Source organism: Furipterus horrens, unplaced genomic scaffold, assembly GCF_987537825.1.
Source record: "Furipterus horrens unplaced genomic scaffold, mFurHor1.1.pri manual_scaffold_5, whole genome shotgun sequence".
NCBI lineage: Eukaryota > Metazoa > Chordata > Mammalia > Chiroptera > Furipteridae > Furipterus > Furipterus horrens.
This window is the reverse complement of record NW_028327175.1, coordinates 43,955,954-43,974,004: the sequence shown is the minus strand read 5'-3', so window position 1 is coordinate 43,974,004 and position 18,051 is coordinate 43,955,954. Positions and strand designations below refer to the sequence as shown.

General features: G+C 38.0%; 1 protein-coding gene and 1 long non-coding RNA gene across 2 annotated transcripts in view; one reads left to right on the top strand and one right to left on the bottom strand.

Moving 5' to 3' along the window:
* The first annotated feature begins 377 nt into the window (after nucleotides 1-377).
* LOC150008488 (uncharacterized) lies at nucleotides 378-4,109 on the top strand. Its single transcript, XR_016511315.1, has 3 exons — nucleotides 378-472; nucleotides 632-657; nucleotides 3,767-4,109. It is a non-coding gene; the product is annotated as an uncharacterized LOC150008488 (long non-coding RNA).
* A 4,805-nt stretch (nucleotides 4,110-8,914) lies between these two features.
* The window catches only part of NAIP (NLR family apoptosis inhibitory protein), a 33,316-nt gene continuing 24,179 nt past the window's right edge, over nucleotides 8,915-18,051 (bottom strand). The window contains exons 10-14 of the mRNA XM_090276364.1: nucleotides 17,136-17,300; nucleotides 13,465-13,617; nucleotides 13,071-13,157; nucleotides 10,458-10,622; nucleotides 8,915-9,416 (exon numbers count right to left, since the gene is read on the bottom strand). Of these exons, the coding sequence (XP_090132490.1) occupies nucleotides 9,052-9,416; nucleotides 10,458-10,622; nucleotides 13,071-13,157; nucleotides 13,465-13,617; nucleotides 17,136-17,300 (935 nt within the window). The 3' untranslated portion in view covers nucleotides 8,915-9,051. The remainder of the gene's footprint in view (nucleotides 9,417-10,457; nucleotides 10,623-13,070; nucleotides 13,158-13,464; nucleotides 13,618-17,135; nucleotides 17,301-18,051) is intronic.

Here is an 18,051-nt window from a genome sequence, read left to right as displayed (position 1 = left end):
AATAAGCAGCTGAGAGAAGAGGCAAGAGAAGCAAGAATTACACGAGGCGCCACGGACAGGAACTCGAACCTATGTTCTGCCCAGACAATGATTCCGAAGCCTCACCAAAGACAGGTCTCACAAGTCAAACCTGATTACTGCCAGGAGACCAGAGACCTATTGTTGCCACAACAGTGATGGTAAATATTAGACTCTCACTAAAGGTTCTGCTCAGCTCTGAAAGCGCTGATTATTTCCTCACCATTTGAAGTTCAAATATCAAGCTTCTAAAATCACCTAAAAATTACCATAAAATTTAAACATACATATAATTTTCAATCATGAATCTCCCCAAATCATGGCCCAGCTCCTTGCTGTTCTCCCCTACCTAGTATCTGTGTAAATATATATTTACATACATGTATACACATTGATTACCATCTCAGGGTGATACTGAAGTTACCTCTGAAGAGGGACTAGAAGACAAAGGCAGGTGGAGGAGACTTCACAGTATATATAGCCTTTTGTACTTTTTTCTGTTTTGTGCTGTGTACATTTATTGACAATAAAAAGTAATATGTAATTAAAATAAATCAGATAATGATATGTCTATCATTGTTATTCTTATAAACTTAATTTTTTGTTTTTATAGGTAATTCATACAGTGTTCTTTAACAGGTAAGTGCTTTTTCCTCTATTTTGTGTTTATGTCGAGATCCATATCAGTATATAAAGCTGTCTTGTTTTTAACAGCTGCAGGATATTCTTATATATAGATGTATGTCATATTTAATTAAGCTTTTATGGATCAAAGTTTAGGTTGTTTGCAATTGTTTGCTATTTAATACTATAGTCATTCTTTTACATAATTCTTTTTGTAGATATGTGAATATCTCTAGGATTATCTAAATAAATATAATTAGAATCTAGAATTTCAGTCTGGAATTACAACTGCTGGATTGAAAAGATATGCATTTATAATTTTAATAGATTTTTGTTAAATTGCTCTAAGACATTATATTAATTTATATTGTATTTCCACCAACATTGTTTGAGAGTTCCTATTTCCCAGTCTAGCCAATAATTTACCAAACTTTCAGGTCTTTGTCAGTCTAATAGTTGAAAATGATTGTCTCATTGTATTTATAATTATTTTGTGAAGTTTAGCACCTTATGTGTTTAAGAGCTATGTGTCTTGTCTTTTCTGAAAAGTTGATGAACATCACCTTGGCCCTCTTTTCAACTTGGATATGTGTTTTTTCTTTTGATTTGCAATAATTCTTAAATGTTATAGTAATCATCCCTTTGTGATATAACTGTAGATACTTTTTTCCTCATTTCTGTCATTTCATTTGACCTTGCTAATAGTGATAGACAGTTTTTATTTGAGAGAAATGTTTGCTTTTTATGTAATCAAATTGCTTTATTTTTATGTAATCAGATTCATTCCTTTTCTTATAGTTTTTGGGTTTTCTTCTAATGTTTCTGTTGTTTAATTTTTTTCTGTATCTGTATTGTTATTTCCCCATTATTTTAGGTATTTGTGTTTCATCTTTTTTTAATTTTTGCTGATAAAATTTTATCTACTGTAAATCCTCCTTATTCATAGATTCTGTACTTGCAAATTTGCCTACTTACTAAAATTTATCGGTAACCCCAGAGTCAGTATTCGTGGCACTTTATGGATAGGTACAAAAAGGGGACACAGATATTCCCAGCTCAGGCTGAGCAATGCTGTTTTCTTGTTGCAGCTCTCATACTACAAACACGTGTCCTTTTCACAACCTCAGGGCCACATTTTTGCACCTTTGGATTTCGCTCTTAAAATGGCCCTCAAGCATTGTGCTGAAGTGCTGTCTAGTGTGCCCAAGTACAAGAAGGCAGTGATGTGCCTTATAGAGAAAATACACGTGTTAGATAAGTTTTATTCAGGCATGAGTTATAGTGCTCTTGGCTGTGAGTTCAGTGTTAATGAAACAACAATGTATATTTAAGTAACGTGTCTTTCAACAGAAACACATAAAACAAGGTTATGTATCAGTTGATAAAAATGTGATCAGAGGCTTGCAGAAACAGCTCCGTGTTTCTTCTAGGAGTGACATCTTAATATTTGTAAATTCGGTGTTTTTAGAATATAACTGCTGTGAATAACGAGAATCAACTATTTCTTTTTAATTCATTTTACGAACAGTATATAGAAGCATAGATTGTGAAAATAACTTTGTTAGCAATTTTAATGAGAATTCAAATATAGCAAAGCCATTTTTTTCATATTTTCCTAGTTTTGAATTTATACACACACACACACACACACATACATTTTCATCCCAAATGTATAATGTTCTTTGAGTGCACCTAACTGCATATTTAGCCGTAATGCGTGAACCTGGAATATATTTATCTTATAAATACTGATACTAGATTTCAAATGCATCTGTACTACTATGTTGTGGCTTTAGCATTTTTTTATTGTTCATGCACTTTATTAAAACACAATACTTTGAAAATTTAATGGCTCATAATTTTGTTGATAGATGATAGCTATCGATGCAAAACAGCAAAACCTGTCGTTTTTTACATTTATAGACACCAGTTAGAATGATCAGTCAGTCCAATTATTGTGTTTTATTTCTGTATCATCTGTTACCTTCCAATTACTTTGTATATACATCTCTCTTCCACATTTGTCCACTTACAAAGTGTGTCAAATAAATTTTGGTGCACAAGCATCATAAAGGATGAAAGAATACTGTCACGTGTTTGAGCAAAATTCGATTGAGTGTGTGATTCAGTAGAGAATGAGCAACACCATCTCACTCCTATAACTTAGTCTCTGAATCACACATCATCACTTTCAGCTTTTCTATTATTTAGAAGTTCAGTCCATCCTGCAGTCAACTGGAGGGGATTGATTGCACAAGGGTGTGCATAGTAGGAGGCAGGAATCACTGAAGTCCTCAAGTCACAATAAACTAAATCCTGGGAAGAAGAATAACAATGTTTCAAGAGAAGAGATAATAAAAAACATTCAGATTCTATATTTTAGATTTATGAGAGTTTAGTAGAGTTACAGCATAATTACAACATAGGAGTTTTATTACTTTTTGAAGTAAGTAAATCTTCTCTTTGTTCTTTGGCAGATCTCTAAGAAACTGAGTTATGAATCTTACAAATAGGGCTGCTTGAAAAAGAAACTCAAAATCTAAAATTGGGTTCAGTAGACCCAGATGATATCTGAAGGGTTAATTTCTTCTTTCTACTTTTTAAATAAGTTTTAAAAAATTCCTTCTTATCTATTATTTATTTAAAAGGCTATTTTAAGACCACAAACTTTCCTCTGAACAGTGTGTTAGTTGTATTCTTTAGAGTCCACTGTGTAGAATTATAATTTTTCAGATATTCCAAAAGTTTATTTCAAACTCTAGAAATGTTTAATGCTTTAATGGCTAGGTAGTTAGGAATAATTTTTAGTTTTATTGTATAGTTGGAGAATGTTATTTGTATTGTTGTAATCACTATTATTTTTTACACATGATTTTGATCATTGTTTTGTAAAAAAGACCAAATACTGGTGGTCCTTAAATTAAAAAAAAAAAATTATTCTTGCCCACTTACTCTCCCAAATGAATTTCACAATTAATTTTTCTATTTAACTATTCCATAAAGATTGAACTTAGTTTTATGTTAAGTAATTATCAGATTTGTATTCTCTCTCTATGATTTTTATAAGAAAACAGGTTTTTAGAATTTCATGATTATATCTGGACTTTTTTTATTTCAAATTAAGGTGCAGCTCTCTCCCAAAGAGAAGAGAGTATTTCGATGCGCCCTGGTCGATGTGAACGGTTTTCATCATTTTCTTCCTGAACCCTTGGCTGAGAGGCATGAGCATCTGCATCTGCCCTTGCCATGTGTGACTCGTTCTTAAGTAATTAGCCAGGTGTTTCTAGGGAATAACCAGTTGGAATAACTGAACAGTGGAAATGTGAGTAATTAAAAGAAATTCAAGGTCACATGTAATGCAGAAAAGTCTTATCTTAACACATTTGTATATTGTAACTTTTTTGTAAGTATGTTAAGCTTTTTATTAATGCCTTTAAAAATAAATGACAAATGTTTTTAAATCTTGACTAGCTGAATGTTTTTCTTTGGAATATATGGTGAGGTAGTCTGTAGAAAGAAAACTACTCTGGTTAAAGGGGTAGTATTGTAAATATACAACCACTTGTAAAACAGTGTTGCTGATAATCTGTGGTTAAGAAACAAGGCCCAGCTGCAGCCGACTGCCACCAGGGCTGGACCTGGCCAGTCAGGAACCAAGGCTGCACTGTTTCTTGAAAGGCATGTGGTCATTTTCCTCCCTTCTCTGGCCTCATGTGGATGCCCAGGCCGTTCCCTTCATCACTGCCTTGTTCCAAAGTCTCGGGAGAGGCTGGAGATCATGTTGTTTCAGTTTAGTCTAAGGTTTGGTGTCCATGGCACCTGGGATTCTTCTAGTCCATTTAGCTGCAGGAGAGGAGGTTAATCGTCGGCAGCCGTCCGTCTCGAGAGACGATGGTGTAGCTTCTTAAGAGTCTATCTGCACCGCCAAGAATGGCTGTGCAGTCCGACTCGGGAGTGACACGGTATCTGTCTCCTCCCGTGTTGAATCGACATCTTGTGATGACTCTGGAGTGTCCTCTCCAGTGAAGCTGAAGCTACAGAGCCTGGGCAGGGTGATATGGAGGGTCTGCTGTTGCCCATGCAGCAGACCCCCCTCTCTTCGCAGCTGAAGGGTCCAAGGGAAAGACGGAGTCAATACAGCTTGGCTTCAGGTGCGCCGCAGGAGTTGCCGGTGTTGACTACAACGTCGAACCGCCTTAGGGACTCCGGCTCCGGATTTTCTGTCGGGGTTTACTCCCTTAGCCTTTCCCCTGAAGAGGTATGCCGCAAGGCAGCGGAGGTTTTTTGGAGTCAGAGTTTTCCTTCTCTGATGTGCCCTGACTGGAAGATCGAACCAGCGACACTAGAGGAGGTTAATATGTGTGGGAAAATCAAATATGCCCAGCATATCAGTAGCTGCCCAGTACATGGTTAGAGAATAAATGAATATTCAATGTGTGGTAAGTGCACTTTGCAGAATGGGTTGTTCTATGGCTTAAGCTTTCTAGTACAGGTTAAGTGTATTTTTACCATTTTTCATGACAGCCAGTATTTTATATATTTAGCATATTTTAATTGCCTAAATATGAGCTGGGTTGAATTTAGTTATGAAGGCAGCTTACTTGCTTTCTAAGATATTATTGGATGTTACCTCTCTTAATACCTGCTACAGTTGGGGAGTAGTAATAGGTTAAGGAAGTTACTCAGCAAATCTTACTTTACTTTGTGTGCTGAGCACTATTCTAGTTTCTTTGGAGACAGACAGCAATGAACAAGACATGAAAGTTCCTGCTTGTAGTGGTGTGAACCAGCACTAGTAGTGAGCAAGTGAACTTCACAAGGGGACAGATAGTGATCCATGCTGTACAGAAAAGTGAAGCAGGGGAAGGGGTCAGGCAGAGAGAGATTGGAAGTGGGGATACTTTTCTAAAAAGAAAGGCCAGGAAACTCATTGAAGTGACATTTGAGCAAAGATCTGTAGGAAATGAGAGCCATTCACATAGGTAGAAGGTGAACCTCCCAGGCAAAGGAAATGAGAAGTGCAAAGGCTCTAAGATGAGCAAAGAAACCAGTGTGGCTGAGTGGAAGTGAGCTAAGAAGAGAGATTAAAGAGACAGAGGTAAGAGAGGTAGCCAGGGGTCGGGCCATTTGTAGGCCATGGTAAGGTCTTCGGCATTTACTTGGAGCTGGGAATTCATTGAAGGGTTTTGAACCAAAAGTATAGCATGATCTGACTGCTGGGTTGAAAAGAGATCAACCCTGGCTGGACAGCTTAGTTGGTTGCAGAGTCATTCCAAACACTGAAAGGTTGTAGGTTCGATTCCCAGTCAGGGCACATACCTAGGTTGAGAGTGTGATCACCAGTCAGGGCATGTACAGGAGACAACCCATCAATATTTCTCTCTCACATCAATGTTTCTGTCTCTGTCTCCTCTCCTCTCCTCTCCCTTCCTGTTTCTCTAAAATCAATTTTAAAAAATAGTAAATCCTCGGGTGAGGATTGAATATAAAGAAAATAGGTCATAAGATACAAGAGAAGGAGCAGGCCAACTAGTTAGGACTAGTGGATAGTAGTGGTTGGATCTGAGTGTATTTTGCAAGTGGAGCTCAGGACTTGTCAATAGATTATATGTGGAGAATGAAAGAGAGGAGTCAGGGTGACTCAACGTTTTTGACCTAAGCAAGTGGAATAATAAATAATAAAGCGGGAATTTAATGAGATGGAGAAATCTGAATCAAGAGTACTTTGGTAGGAAGGAAGATGGATTTGGACATATGAAATTTGAGCTGCCCTTAATAGGAGTCGGATATGAGTAAAGAGTCTAAGGAGAGATCTGGACTAGAGATAAAAATTCAGAAGTTAGCATAGATACTGAGTTTAAAGCCATATTCAACAGGATGAGATCGCCAAGGAAGTGCATTTAAATAGAGATGTCAGAGAAGAACTCAGGTATACTCCTGATGTTCAGAGATCAGTTATAAGGAGAAGCAATAAAGGAAACAGAACTCATTTAATGAGTTAGGAGGAAAGCCTTGTTTTTTTTAAGTATTTTTAATAGTACATATACATGATACAGAATTCAGATTGTACAAAAGGATATGCAGGAGAGAAGAAAAGCAACTTTCCTCCCTCTCCTGTCCACTAGCTATCCTGGTCTCCCTGAAGTCAGTCATCATTACCAGTTTCTTACATATTTAAGTTTTCAGTGCATATATAAACATGCATGTGGCACATATCCTATCAGTCCATCTTAATATATTTAATGAAGTTCTTTCTGTTTATATATGAGCAATAGATCTGGACCCAGTAAATACCTCTCCCATCAGCAGGCACAATGTAAAGCTTGTCATTAGAGGGTGCTGGTGAGCACAAGAGGATCAAGGGAACTTTCTTTCCTGGTTAGTTTCCCCTTCCAGCAGTTCCCTGACATAAGTGGCTTCCCCTGACACCTGCAAGGCACCTGCTCAGCAGAGTACCCCAAGCTTGCACCTCCTCAGGCTGCACTTCTGCAGCCTCAGTAAACTGTTGTCCTCTCCTTCGAGGTCTGGATCGCAGCCCTGGGGTTCCTTTTGTAGGTGCTCTGTCTCAGGCTAAGGTGAAGAGTGTACAAGCTGTTCCCTGTATCTGCTTAGAGGTTTCTTAATTCCTGTTACAGTCAATAACTTCATAGTAAATTTGCCCATTCAAATTAGTGTGTGGTTTCTGTCTCGTGATTGGACTCTGTTAAGTACTTAAAGCTTTTCTGATTACAAAAGTATTACACATAAAATCAGATAAGCAAGACGATAACCCATCTCACCCTTCCAGTAATCTCACCCTCCCAGAGGTATGTAAACTCCTCTTAATATTGTAAACTAGTTTATTTTATTTTAAATATAAAAATAGTACAGGCAGTTGTAAAACTGACCATAGAAAAAGGGAGAAAGCAGAAAGAATGCCATCCAGTCCCACTTCAGAGTTAACCACTATCAATATTTTATTGTATAGTCTTCCAGAAAAATGTTTTTCAATTACAGTTTACCAGTATTATTTTGTATTAGTTTCAGGTGTACAGCAAGTGGTTAGACAATCGTATACTTCACAAAGTGTTCCCCCTGATAGTTCCAGCACCCACCTGGCACCGCACGTAGTTAAGCACAATATTATTGACTATACTCCCTATGCTGTGTTTTACATCCCCAAGACTACTTTGTAACTAACAATTTGTACTTCTTAATCCTTTCACTTTTTTCACTCAGTCCCCTAACCCCCCTCCCCTCTGGCAACCATCAGTCTGCTCTCTGTGTCTATGAGTCTTATTTTGTTTGTTCATTTATATTCTTTAGGTTCCACATATAAGAAAATCACAGAAATTCTTAGTGCATCTAGAAACATGAGAGTATTTATTTTAAATAAATGGGGTCATACCATACATACTGTCCCTATGTTTCATACTTGGGGTGGGAGGGAAGGATTGGGTTTTTCCTTGATAGAAATAAAGATAAGGGTTAAAGACTGATTGTTTTCCAACTTACACTAGCATCATGGATTGTGAATGGTCTTCTGGCCATTCTGAAAATTCTCCTTAACTAGTAGGACTGAAATTTTGGAGACAGACAGACATGTAGACATTCACATCAAATTTAATACCTTGAGCCATGTGAAGTCACTAAAGAGACAATATATGCTCCCTGAGTAGAGTGGATTATAAGAAAATCCTAAGGCCATTATAGCATATGTTGAACTCTTAAACACTGTCTAAAAAAGCATTGATAATCAATTTTCTGGAAAACAAATTTAGCTAATGTTCAGTAATGCTAAATTCTGCTTTTTTGCTTATACAGTAATGTTGAATCAAAAGCCTCTAGAATTAAAAGTATTTTCCCCTAAATCCTATTTCTTCTTCCCATTGGCAATGGATAAATAAACTCAGCTACACCAAAGTTAAATATACAGAACAGACCCTACAAGGATTAAGGAATATCTTTGGCCCACAAAAGATATATCTGCACCCTCTGTTAAAGTGAACTCTTGTTTCACCCATGTGTGAAACTGATTCAATCTTTAAGTTAGTCATTTCATATATAACCTGAATTCTTCCATATTGTAGCTTTAAGATAGATCAGTGGACCTTCCTCAACACCCTCCCTGTGGCTTTGTTATTCTTTACCATAATTAGCTTGAAAACCTGATGCAGATGCCAGATGATGGAGGGTTAGATGCATAACTAGTTAGGAGGATCATTCAGAGACTTCAAAGGTACTGATGATAATGTTTATTTTTTTAATTTGTTTCTTAAGCTCAGTGATGTGCATGCAGGGTTATTGTTGTCTACATGCCTTTATATGTTTTATAAATTTTTTATGCAATATTTAATAAAATGTTTTTGGATAATTAGGTTTTTAGAATTTTTAACCAAAATTTTCTTGATTCAACAGTTTTTAGCTAAACTATTTCTCAATGATTGGACTGAATGGCAATATCCATTTCCAGTGGATAGTTAAGTGTTCAGATTGAGGATGTTTTTCTTTCACAGAAGTAAGCAGTGTGACATCTTCTGTATCCAGGAGCCAACTCAACATGTTAATTCTGGTGAGGCTTGGCAGCCGTAACATACATTGACTCAGAGACTTGACTGTTGCGGCCTGAGCTCTGATACAGTCAGTGAAGTACCTGGAAATAGTCAACTCTTGCAAATTTGGCAAGTTGTCCAGTGCTTGAAAGAAATTTCTGTATCCTTCCTCCGTGATCTTGTGATTCATTGGAAGATATAATTTCTCAAGTTTCTGGAAACCTCTATTGAGTGCTACTTTGGCTATAAAAGCAAAATATGAAATCAGAATTATAATGACTTTTAATTTCAATAATGGTATACTAGGTTATTTGAACCAGCCTGTTCTCCCATCACCACCACCACCACTGAAAGTAGAAAATACCAATAAAATGTTTTCAGAATATCTTCCTAAAGGTCCCAAAGAGCTAACAAGTTAATAAAGAACTGGCCAAAACTCCAAGGAAAAGCAGAAACCAGAGGAGTAAGGCGAAGCCACTTTTGCTGCAAGAGTTTTGTCATTCTGTGCTTATTTGGGCTTCTCTTTTGGTCTCCCCAGAGGACAGATGTCAAAGCGTAACACAGCTTAAGTTATATGGGACATGAGAGATTGTGGCAACCCCATCATCTTCCTTTTCACAGAGAGTAAGATTTGACATTCCTCAAACCATGTCTTCTCACCATCTACTGCCATCCACTGCACCCATTGCTCTGAGGGGACCCTTCTGGTATTGAGGGTTCTGAAGAATATGGGAGCGTAGCACAGAGTAAGTTCTCAATGTAGGTTGACTTCCCTTTGGAAGTGGATACCTAGCAAGGTTTTTGTTTTGTTTTTAATCACTAAATCTCTTTTTCCTAATTTGGGCAAAGTGTAGGTTTGGTTTCACTCTAGAATCCATGGCTGTAGCGTGACTAACTTTAGAGACTGAGGTACTGAGAAAATGAAAATTCACTGAACTTTGCACTTATGATTTGTGTACTTCTCTGTATCTGTATTATTATTCAATTTTTTTTTAATACTGGAAAAAGAAGCATAAGGAAGGTATGTGGCCAGGTGTCTAAAGCTCTAGGTGTAAAGAACACAGACTTGAAGGCCTGTATGGTCTCAAGTGGGAGGACATCTTTATTTCCAACTCTGACCAGAATGAACCTAAATCGACAGAACATAAGAGGGAATGATGATGGTGAAAATGAGGAAGCGGGTTGAGCATTTTTAGACAAAAGATTTTATAGACATTTTGCAGCAGAAAACTTGATTAATATCACTGGCTTCATGCAAGGTGAAACTATTTGAGGGTAACTCACCGATTTCCATGACACTGACATCATTTAAAGTCTTGGGGAATGAGAGCACTCGCAGATGTGGAAGATGCTGACACTGCTGGATGATCAGATTGGCCACTTGATGAATCCCATCTCCAGTAGGAAGGAACAGTTCTTCCAGGTTATTAAGAGACCCTAAAGTGTGGGCTATTGGAAGAGACAAGAAAAAACCTCCTTTTCATACTATGTTCCCAAACAGTAGTTTCTAGCTTCAAAATCATGCACAGCCCAGGAGGTCCCAGGTAGCATAAAGACTGTTCCTCTTCCTCTCCAAGGAAAGGGGTCAGCCTACACCTTGATCCTCGTTGCTGCTTGCAGACAACCATTTTTCATCCTCCCCAATCAATCTTTCCTGCACTGGAGTTCAGAATACCTACCACTCACCCATTTCCTCTTTTAGACTGTATCTTCCTTCTACTGGCATCCTGGATCCTCTCCTAGCTCAAGGCCTTCATCCCCCTTCTCTTCAGTCCGACCTCCTGCTCCTACCTCTGATTTCTACCTCCACCTCACAGCACTAAAGCTTCACAATCCACCACTCTTGTCTTTCGATTCCTCCATAACATGGTACATTACAGATCACTTGATCCCTAAAAAGTTCTCCACTCCTGAAGCCTCACACCTGGAGATGTTTTGAACACGTTCAAGCATAACGTAATGTTTCAGGCTTATTTTTCACTTTCTCTGTCCCTGTTCTTGTATCAGCCATTTCTCCAAGAACTTTGGTTTCTTTCAGGGAAGCCAGTATTTAAAAGTCAAGATCTGGGCATTTGGTGCACTCATTGCTATTAAGGTGCTTTCTAGTCTCTCAGTTGACTGAGCTTAGAAATATTGGGCTGACCAAAAAGTTAATTCAGTTTTCCCCATAAAATGGCTTTAGTAGTGCTTGGTTGTCTTTTAATTTCATTTGAAACAATATTGTTGGGATTGTATTGAGACAGCTTTCATATCAGCGTGCATTTAAAAAAAAAATTCAAAATTGGTGAATTTTTTTGTAGGCATTTTAATATTGAAGATGGAAGAAAATATGCAACATTTTTGGCATATTATGCTTTGTTATTTTAAGAAAGGTAAAAACACAACTGAAATGCAAAAATAGATTTGTGCAGTGTATGGAGAAGGTGCTGTGACTGATCAAACGTGTCAAAAATGGTTTGCGAAGTTTTGTGCTGGCGATTTCTCACTGGGCAATACTCCACAGTGATGTAGACCAGTTGAAGTTGATGGCGATCAAATTGAGACATTAATTGAGAATAGTTAATGTATACCATGTGGGAAATAGCATACTCAAAATATCCAATAAAGTTATTTGTAAAAATGAAAAATGTGTCTTTTATTTTATGCAAAAACTAAACAGATTTTTGGCCCACCCAATATATATGTGTTTGTATATAGAGCTACATAGATAAATGTATATATCTGTGTGTATTTTGATCTGTTTATGTAACTAGGTTAAAAACCATGAGTCCACACCAATATTTCTGATTCTAACTTAATACCTCAGAGCTCTTCCTAACCTCCCCTTTCAATATTTATAATTTCCTTCTCTTAACAGTGAGGAAACTTGGCTCTCATTGTACTGAATGTATTTGCTTAATCAACCTGTTGTATGTACCAGGCACTTCCTTGACCTGTGATTCTGCCTCTGCCCCTTAAGCCTCCTTCTCCTTCCCCACCCACTCAGCTGCTTCCTAAGAAGAAAAAGGGAAGAGGAGTTCCAGGTGATCCTTAAGCACACTAAAGTTTAAGAGGCACTAACTGCTCAACACTCACTATCTCCATTCACCTTATATTTTCCTGTGTTAAAAATAAAAATGAAACATAAGCCCCAAATGGAGTCACTTATGCTAAGCCCCACGCCACCAAACCAAAACTTAGACTTTGAACTCTCTCAGAAATGGAATCTTAATCCAGTCTCTCGGGAATCAGCTGATCAGCACTAGTTAGGGAATCTGCCTGATAGACCCCTGTCATCCCCTGAAGGGAAGTAACCTTGCAATCACCAGCCTACTTTTTTGCCTCATAAAACTTCCTTGTTCCTGCTCCCACCTGCCTGTGAAAGTCATTCTGTATAGCTCCTCAGTGCTTCTTTCTGTCTCCTAAACTGGATGCTGCGCAATTCAAACCCATTTTTGCTCAAATCAACTCTTAAAATTTTTATCATGCCTCAGTTTATCTTTTTTCCCCGATGGGCATACATTAATTTTGTAATCATAAAAAAAATGAAAAAGTATTAAAGCTCTTTCTATAGCGAATCATTAAATCTGGGTTTTCACATACTGAGTTTTCCTATACTTAAAAGATAGTTTTACCTATATTCCAGAAACACCTTAAACAATACAGACTTAACTGTTTGGAATGGGTGGGTACCTGCCAATGAAATTGCATCGTGCTATAATGAGCAACTATGTATTCCAAGAAATAAGGCACTCAGAACATTCGAGGCATTTGAGGGTAAAAGTTGAACAGCACTGTTTTCCTCCTAATTAGCTAGGGTAGTTAATACCATGACTTGTGGTAGCTAATGCAAAAGAGATGAAGGATTTTAGGGGGAAGAGAATAAAGAAATTAAAAGGCACAGTTTTCTAAACATACCAAATTTTTCAGATGTTTCTTTATCAGGAAACTGTTGATATTCAAGATTTAATATCTTCAGAGAAATAAAATTTGGCAAAATGGTGACTATAAAAGGGAAAATAAAAATTAGTTCTGTCAGCTACAACTCATGACAAAAAGTAATACAATAATTCAGATAGAATCAATTATGACTAAGTAGATAAATCTTCACTCAGGAAATAATTATAACTAGAAATATTTAAGTTTCTACAATCAAGTACAACTTATTTGATATCTCATTTAAGATCATCTGTCTATTACAATAGTTCTTTTACATCAATTGCATGTTTAAAATGTGGCTATTTTTTAAAAGTATTAACATGACTGTCCACAGAAGCATCTTAAACCAAAATTTTACAGTTGTATCACTTACCAAATGGGATGGCGTTAAAAAATGTTCCAGAAAACTTAATTTCTTTGAGTTTCTTACAGGAAGCAAGTACAGTCATAAGAGATTCAAAATCCGAAAACACATTACATTGCAAATGGAAAACATGAAGGTTTGGAGAATTCTGAATTAATTTAACTGTAAAATATAAAAGATTTAAGAAATTAGAGAAAATTTCAAATTTCTATCAGGATTAGCCACCTAATTTGTTATTTTGGTTCGACAATATTGAATTAAAGCACCACGATGTAATGATCCAAGAATCAGGCCACTGTGGACTTCGGTTCAGGCTCTGCAACTAACTAGTGAGCTATGTGAACTGGGACATTTAGTTATTGACCCTCTCTGGGTATCAGTTTTCTAATAAGGGTGTTGACTCAGTAAAGTCAAATTCAGCTTTAGCATCGTAATGTTTTTAAGTTTGCACATGACATTTACACAATAGGAGTACTATACAAAGAAATAAAAGTAATGACAACTCAAACAAAACCTACATTTGATGCAAAGATGGCTAACAAAAAAACTACTTTCAGCCTCAGCTCAATGAACTCTTGCGTGCACCTCTGCATGTCAGTTTCATAGAGATTTACATTTCCTCAGTGCTTAACGTTCAATCTTTACCAAACTAAGGAATCAATGGTGCCTAAGTTGTTTTGCTAAGTGATTTATTTAAGAAAAGTGGCCGCACAAGCCGTCCATTAGCCATTAGGGTAGGATAGTGAGAAAGAAAGGGAAATGCATATTTCTTCCACCTAATCTGGCAGATCTGTAACTTGAAAACAAAATAAAAGAACTCTAGAAATTAATTTGGAGAGGCAGTATACCAGTGTTTAAAGCTCAGACTTTGTGCTACTCAGAATTCCTGTGTGTAAATCACAGATCTACCATTTCTTTAGCTGAGTAACCTTGAAAAAATTACTTAATCTCTTTACATCTCAATTTCCCAGCTGTAAAATGAGCATAATAATAGTTCTTTACGTCACAAAACTGGTACAAAAGTTAAGTGAGTTAATATTTGTAAAAGTACTTATAACAATTTCCTAGCATGTAGTAATAGGACAAAAGCCCCCCCCCCTCCCTTTTAGGTCCTCTTTGCCAGAGCTAGCTTGACTAACTCTTGTTTTATGAGCCTCTATCCTCAAGACTAGAAGACTGACTTCCAGCCAAGATGGAGGCATAGACACACGCGGTGCATCTCCCTCCACAACTAAGAAGGAATGCAACTACCTCAAAATTAGAAACAACCATTAGTTCCAGAAAATCAAACTGCATGGAAGTCGAACAAATAAAGATATAAAGAAGAAATACTCATCCAGACAGGTAGGAGGGATGCAGCCGGGGTGAAGAGAATGTAATGTGGTGGTGGCAGCAGTGGCAGGCCAGAGGAAAGCACAGTTACACGTTTTAAAAAGTCAGAAGGGACACTTGCGGAGCATTCCCAGCTCCTCACTGGACCTCGCAGCTCACGGTCCCAGCACTGGGGAAAATCAAGCCTCATTGCTTCTGACCATGCAAACCAGTGGGGGTTGGGGTGGAGGCAGAAACTACTCGTGTCTCAGCAGAGTCTGCTTGTTTAAAGGGCCCCCACAGTCCTAGAACATCTGCAGACCCATCCACTCTGGGAACGACAGCCAGGGCAACAGCTAGAGAAGCACCAGTCCCATACGGAAGAGAGAGATGTGCCTGGAAAAGGGGCGAGTGCTGGGCGAGTGCTGGGCAAGCGCTGGGCAAGCGGCAATGTTCCCTCTCAGACCCCTCCCCCACACACAGCGCCATAACATGGGGAAACATGTCTCCCTGTATTGATGAATACCTAAGGCTTTGCCTCTTACAATGTAACAGGACCGACAGCTCTACCTAAGACACAGAGGCAAACAAACAGGAGCGTGTCACGATGAGGAGACAGAGAAGTATGGCCCCAAAGAAGGAACGGATCAAGGTTTCAGTGGGAGAACTAAGTGATGAGGAGATAGCCAACCTCACAGACGAGGAGATAGCCAACCTTACAGATGCAGAATTCCAAACACTGGTGATAAAGATGCTCACAGCCTTGACAGATATGCTTGAGTACAGCAAACACATAAGAGAAGAAGTAAAGGCTATGCTCAGTGAAACAAAGGAAAATCCACACAAAACCAATGGTGAAGGGAAAAAACTGGGATTCAAATCAATGATTTGGAACATAAGGAAGAAAAAAACAGTCAACCAGTACAGAATGAGGAAACTAGAATTGAAGAAAATGAGGAGAGGCTTAAGAACCTCTCAGATAACTTTAAACGTGCCAACATCCGAATCATAGGGGTGCCAGAAGGAGTAGAGGAAGAGCAAGAAATTGAAATGTGAAAAAATAATGGAGGAAAATTTCCCAAATTTGGCGAAGGAAATAGATATACAAGCCCAGGAAGCACGGAGAGTCCCAGGCAAGCTGGATCCAGAGGGGACCACACCAAGATACGTCATGATTAAAATGCCAAAGGTGAAAGAAAATCGTAAAAGCAGCAAGAGAGAAGGGGAGAGTTGCCTACAAAGGGGTGCCTATAAAGCTATCAGCTGATTTCTTAAAACACTTTGCAGGCAAGGAGGGACTAGCAAGAAGTATTCAATGTGATGAAAAGCAAGGACCTACAACCAAGATTACTCTATTCAGCAAAATTATCACTTAGAATGGAAGGGCAGATGAAGTGCTTCCCAGACAAGGTAAAGCTAAAAGAGTTCATCATCACCAAGCCATTATTATATGAAATGTTAAAGGGACTTACTTAAGAAAAAGAAGATCAAAACTATGAACACTAATATGACAACAAACTCAAAGCTTTCAACAACTGAATCTAAAAAATAAAAACAAAATCCAACTAAGCAAACCAGAATAGGAACAGAATCATAGTTATGAGGATCATTTGGAGGGTTATCAGCTGGGAGGGGGGAGGGGGAGAAATTGGGAAATGGTGGAGGGATTAAGCATAATCGGTTGGTACAAAATAGGGGGAAGTTAAGAATAATATAGGAAAGGGTGAATCCAAAGAACTTATATGCATGACCCATGGACATGAACTAAGGGGGGTGGGGTGGGATTGCTGGAGGGAAGGGGGGTACTGGGCAGAGGGGAGCGAAGGGGAAAAAATTTGAGCTACCGTAACAACATAATCAATAAAATATACTTAAAAAATGAAAGAAAAACAAAATAAGACATGAAGATTACTGGAAGCATCCTGAAGGCACAGAGGCTCTGAGAACTGACAAAACTGGATGCTGGACTGCAGGGACAGGACCCTGTGTGCACCCAAAGATAACACTGAACAAAGCTGCAGCCTATACAAGACCAACTGAAACATCCTGCTCCACAGCCACTCCGATTCCCCGACTACCCGATAAAAGCTCAACACCCCCACCCCTCAGTGCTGGTGTCCCTCTCCACACCAAGCCCCTCTCCAGTCTTGGAAAGTGAATAAAAAACTTTAATCTCTGCACTTTCTTCTCTCTGTGAATTCTTTCACAGCTCACATCATCAACCACCCTAACATGCATAAGGGCTCAATAATTACAAATAGCTCTCTGCTTTCTTAATTGGCTATACCCACAGATCCACAGAAGCTTTACCTCAAACAGATCATTGGCCAAGTGATGTAAAAACAAGTAAATCAAAGTGCCATTCTTACCTATTTTGGAAGGACTATACTCAGCTGAAATTTGGATCAGTAATTTCTCCATATGGTGGAGATTAAGGAATTTTTCAGGAATGACTGAAAAAATATTTTTTTTATCTATATTCAGAGACAATTCTTTCAGGTACAGGAACTTGTCCAAATTAGTTAAGAGTTGATCTAGAAAGAAGCATACAGATTTTCATTATTAATCTGAAGAGTTCTAAATGGAAATATTAAAACTATAATTTTGATTTATCAAGCTATTATTACATAAAAACTTCTCACATACCATAAAACATTCTTTTCTAGAAAGTTCCTATATGAAGATACTGCTTTATGCAGCATTTATTGATTATCTACTACTGTGTGGGAAGCCTTGTACTACTGTCTGGACTCACAGAAATCAGACCTCGTCTCAACAAATACTGCTGGGAAAACTGGATTTCTACATGCGAAAGAATGAAGTCTGACCCCCTACCTCACACCATATACAAAATGAATTCAAAGTGGATCAACAACTAAATATAAGAACCAAACCATACAACTCTTAGAAGAAATCCTAGGGGTAAAATCTTTATGACTTTCGATTTATCAATGGATTCTTAGATATGCTACCAAAAGCACTAGCAACAACAAAAAGTTGAATTTCATCAAAATTTAAAACTTAGCACATTGAAGGAAATCATGGAGACACTGAAAAGACAATCTACAGCCCTGGGTGGTGTGGCTTAGAGGGTTAAGTGTCATTCTTGCAAACTGAAAGGTCACCAGTTCAATTCCCACTCAGGGCACATGCCTGAGTTTCAGCCCAGGTTCCCAGGTTGGGGGCGTGTGAGAGGCAACCAAAGTTGCTCTTACACATTGATGTTTCTCTCCCTCTCTTTCTCCCTTCCCCTCTTTAAAAATAAATAAATAAGATCTTTTAAAA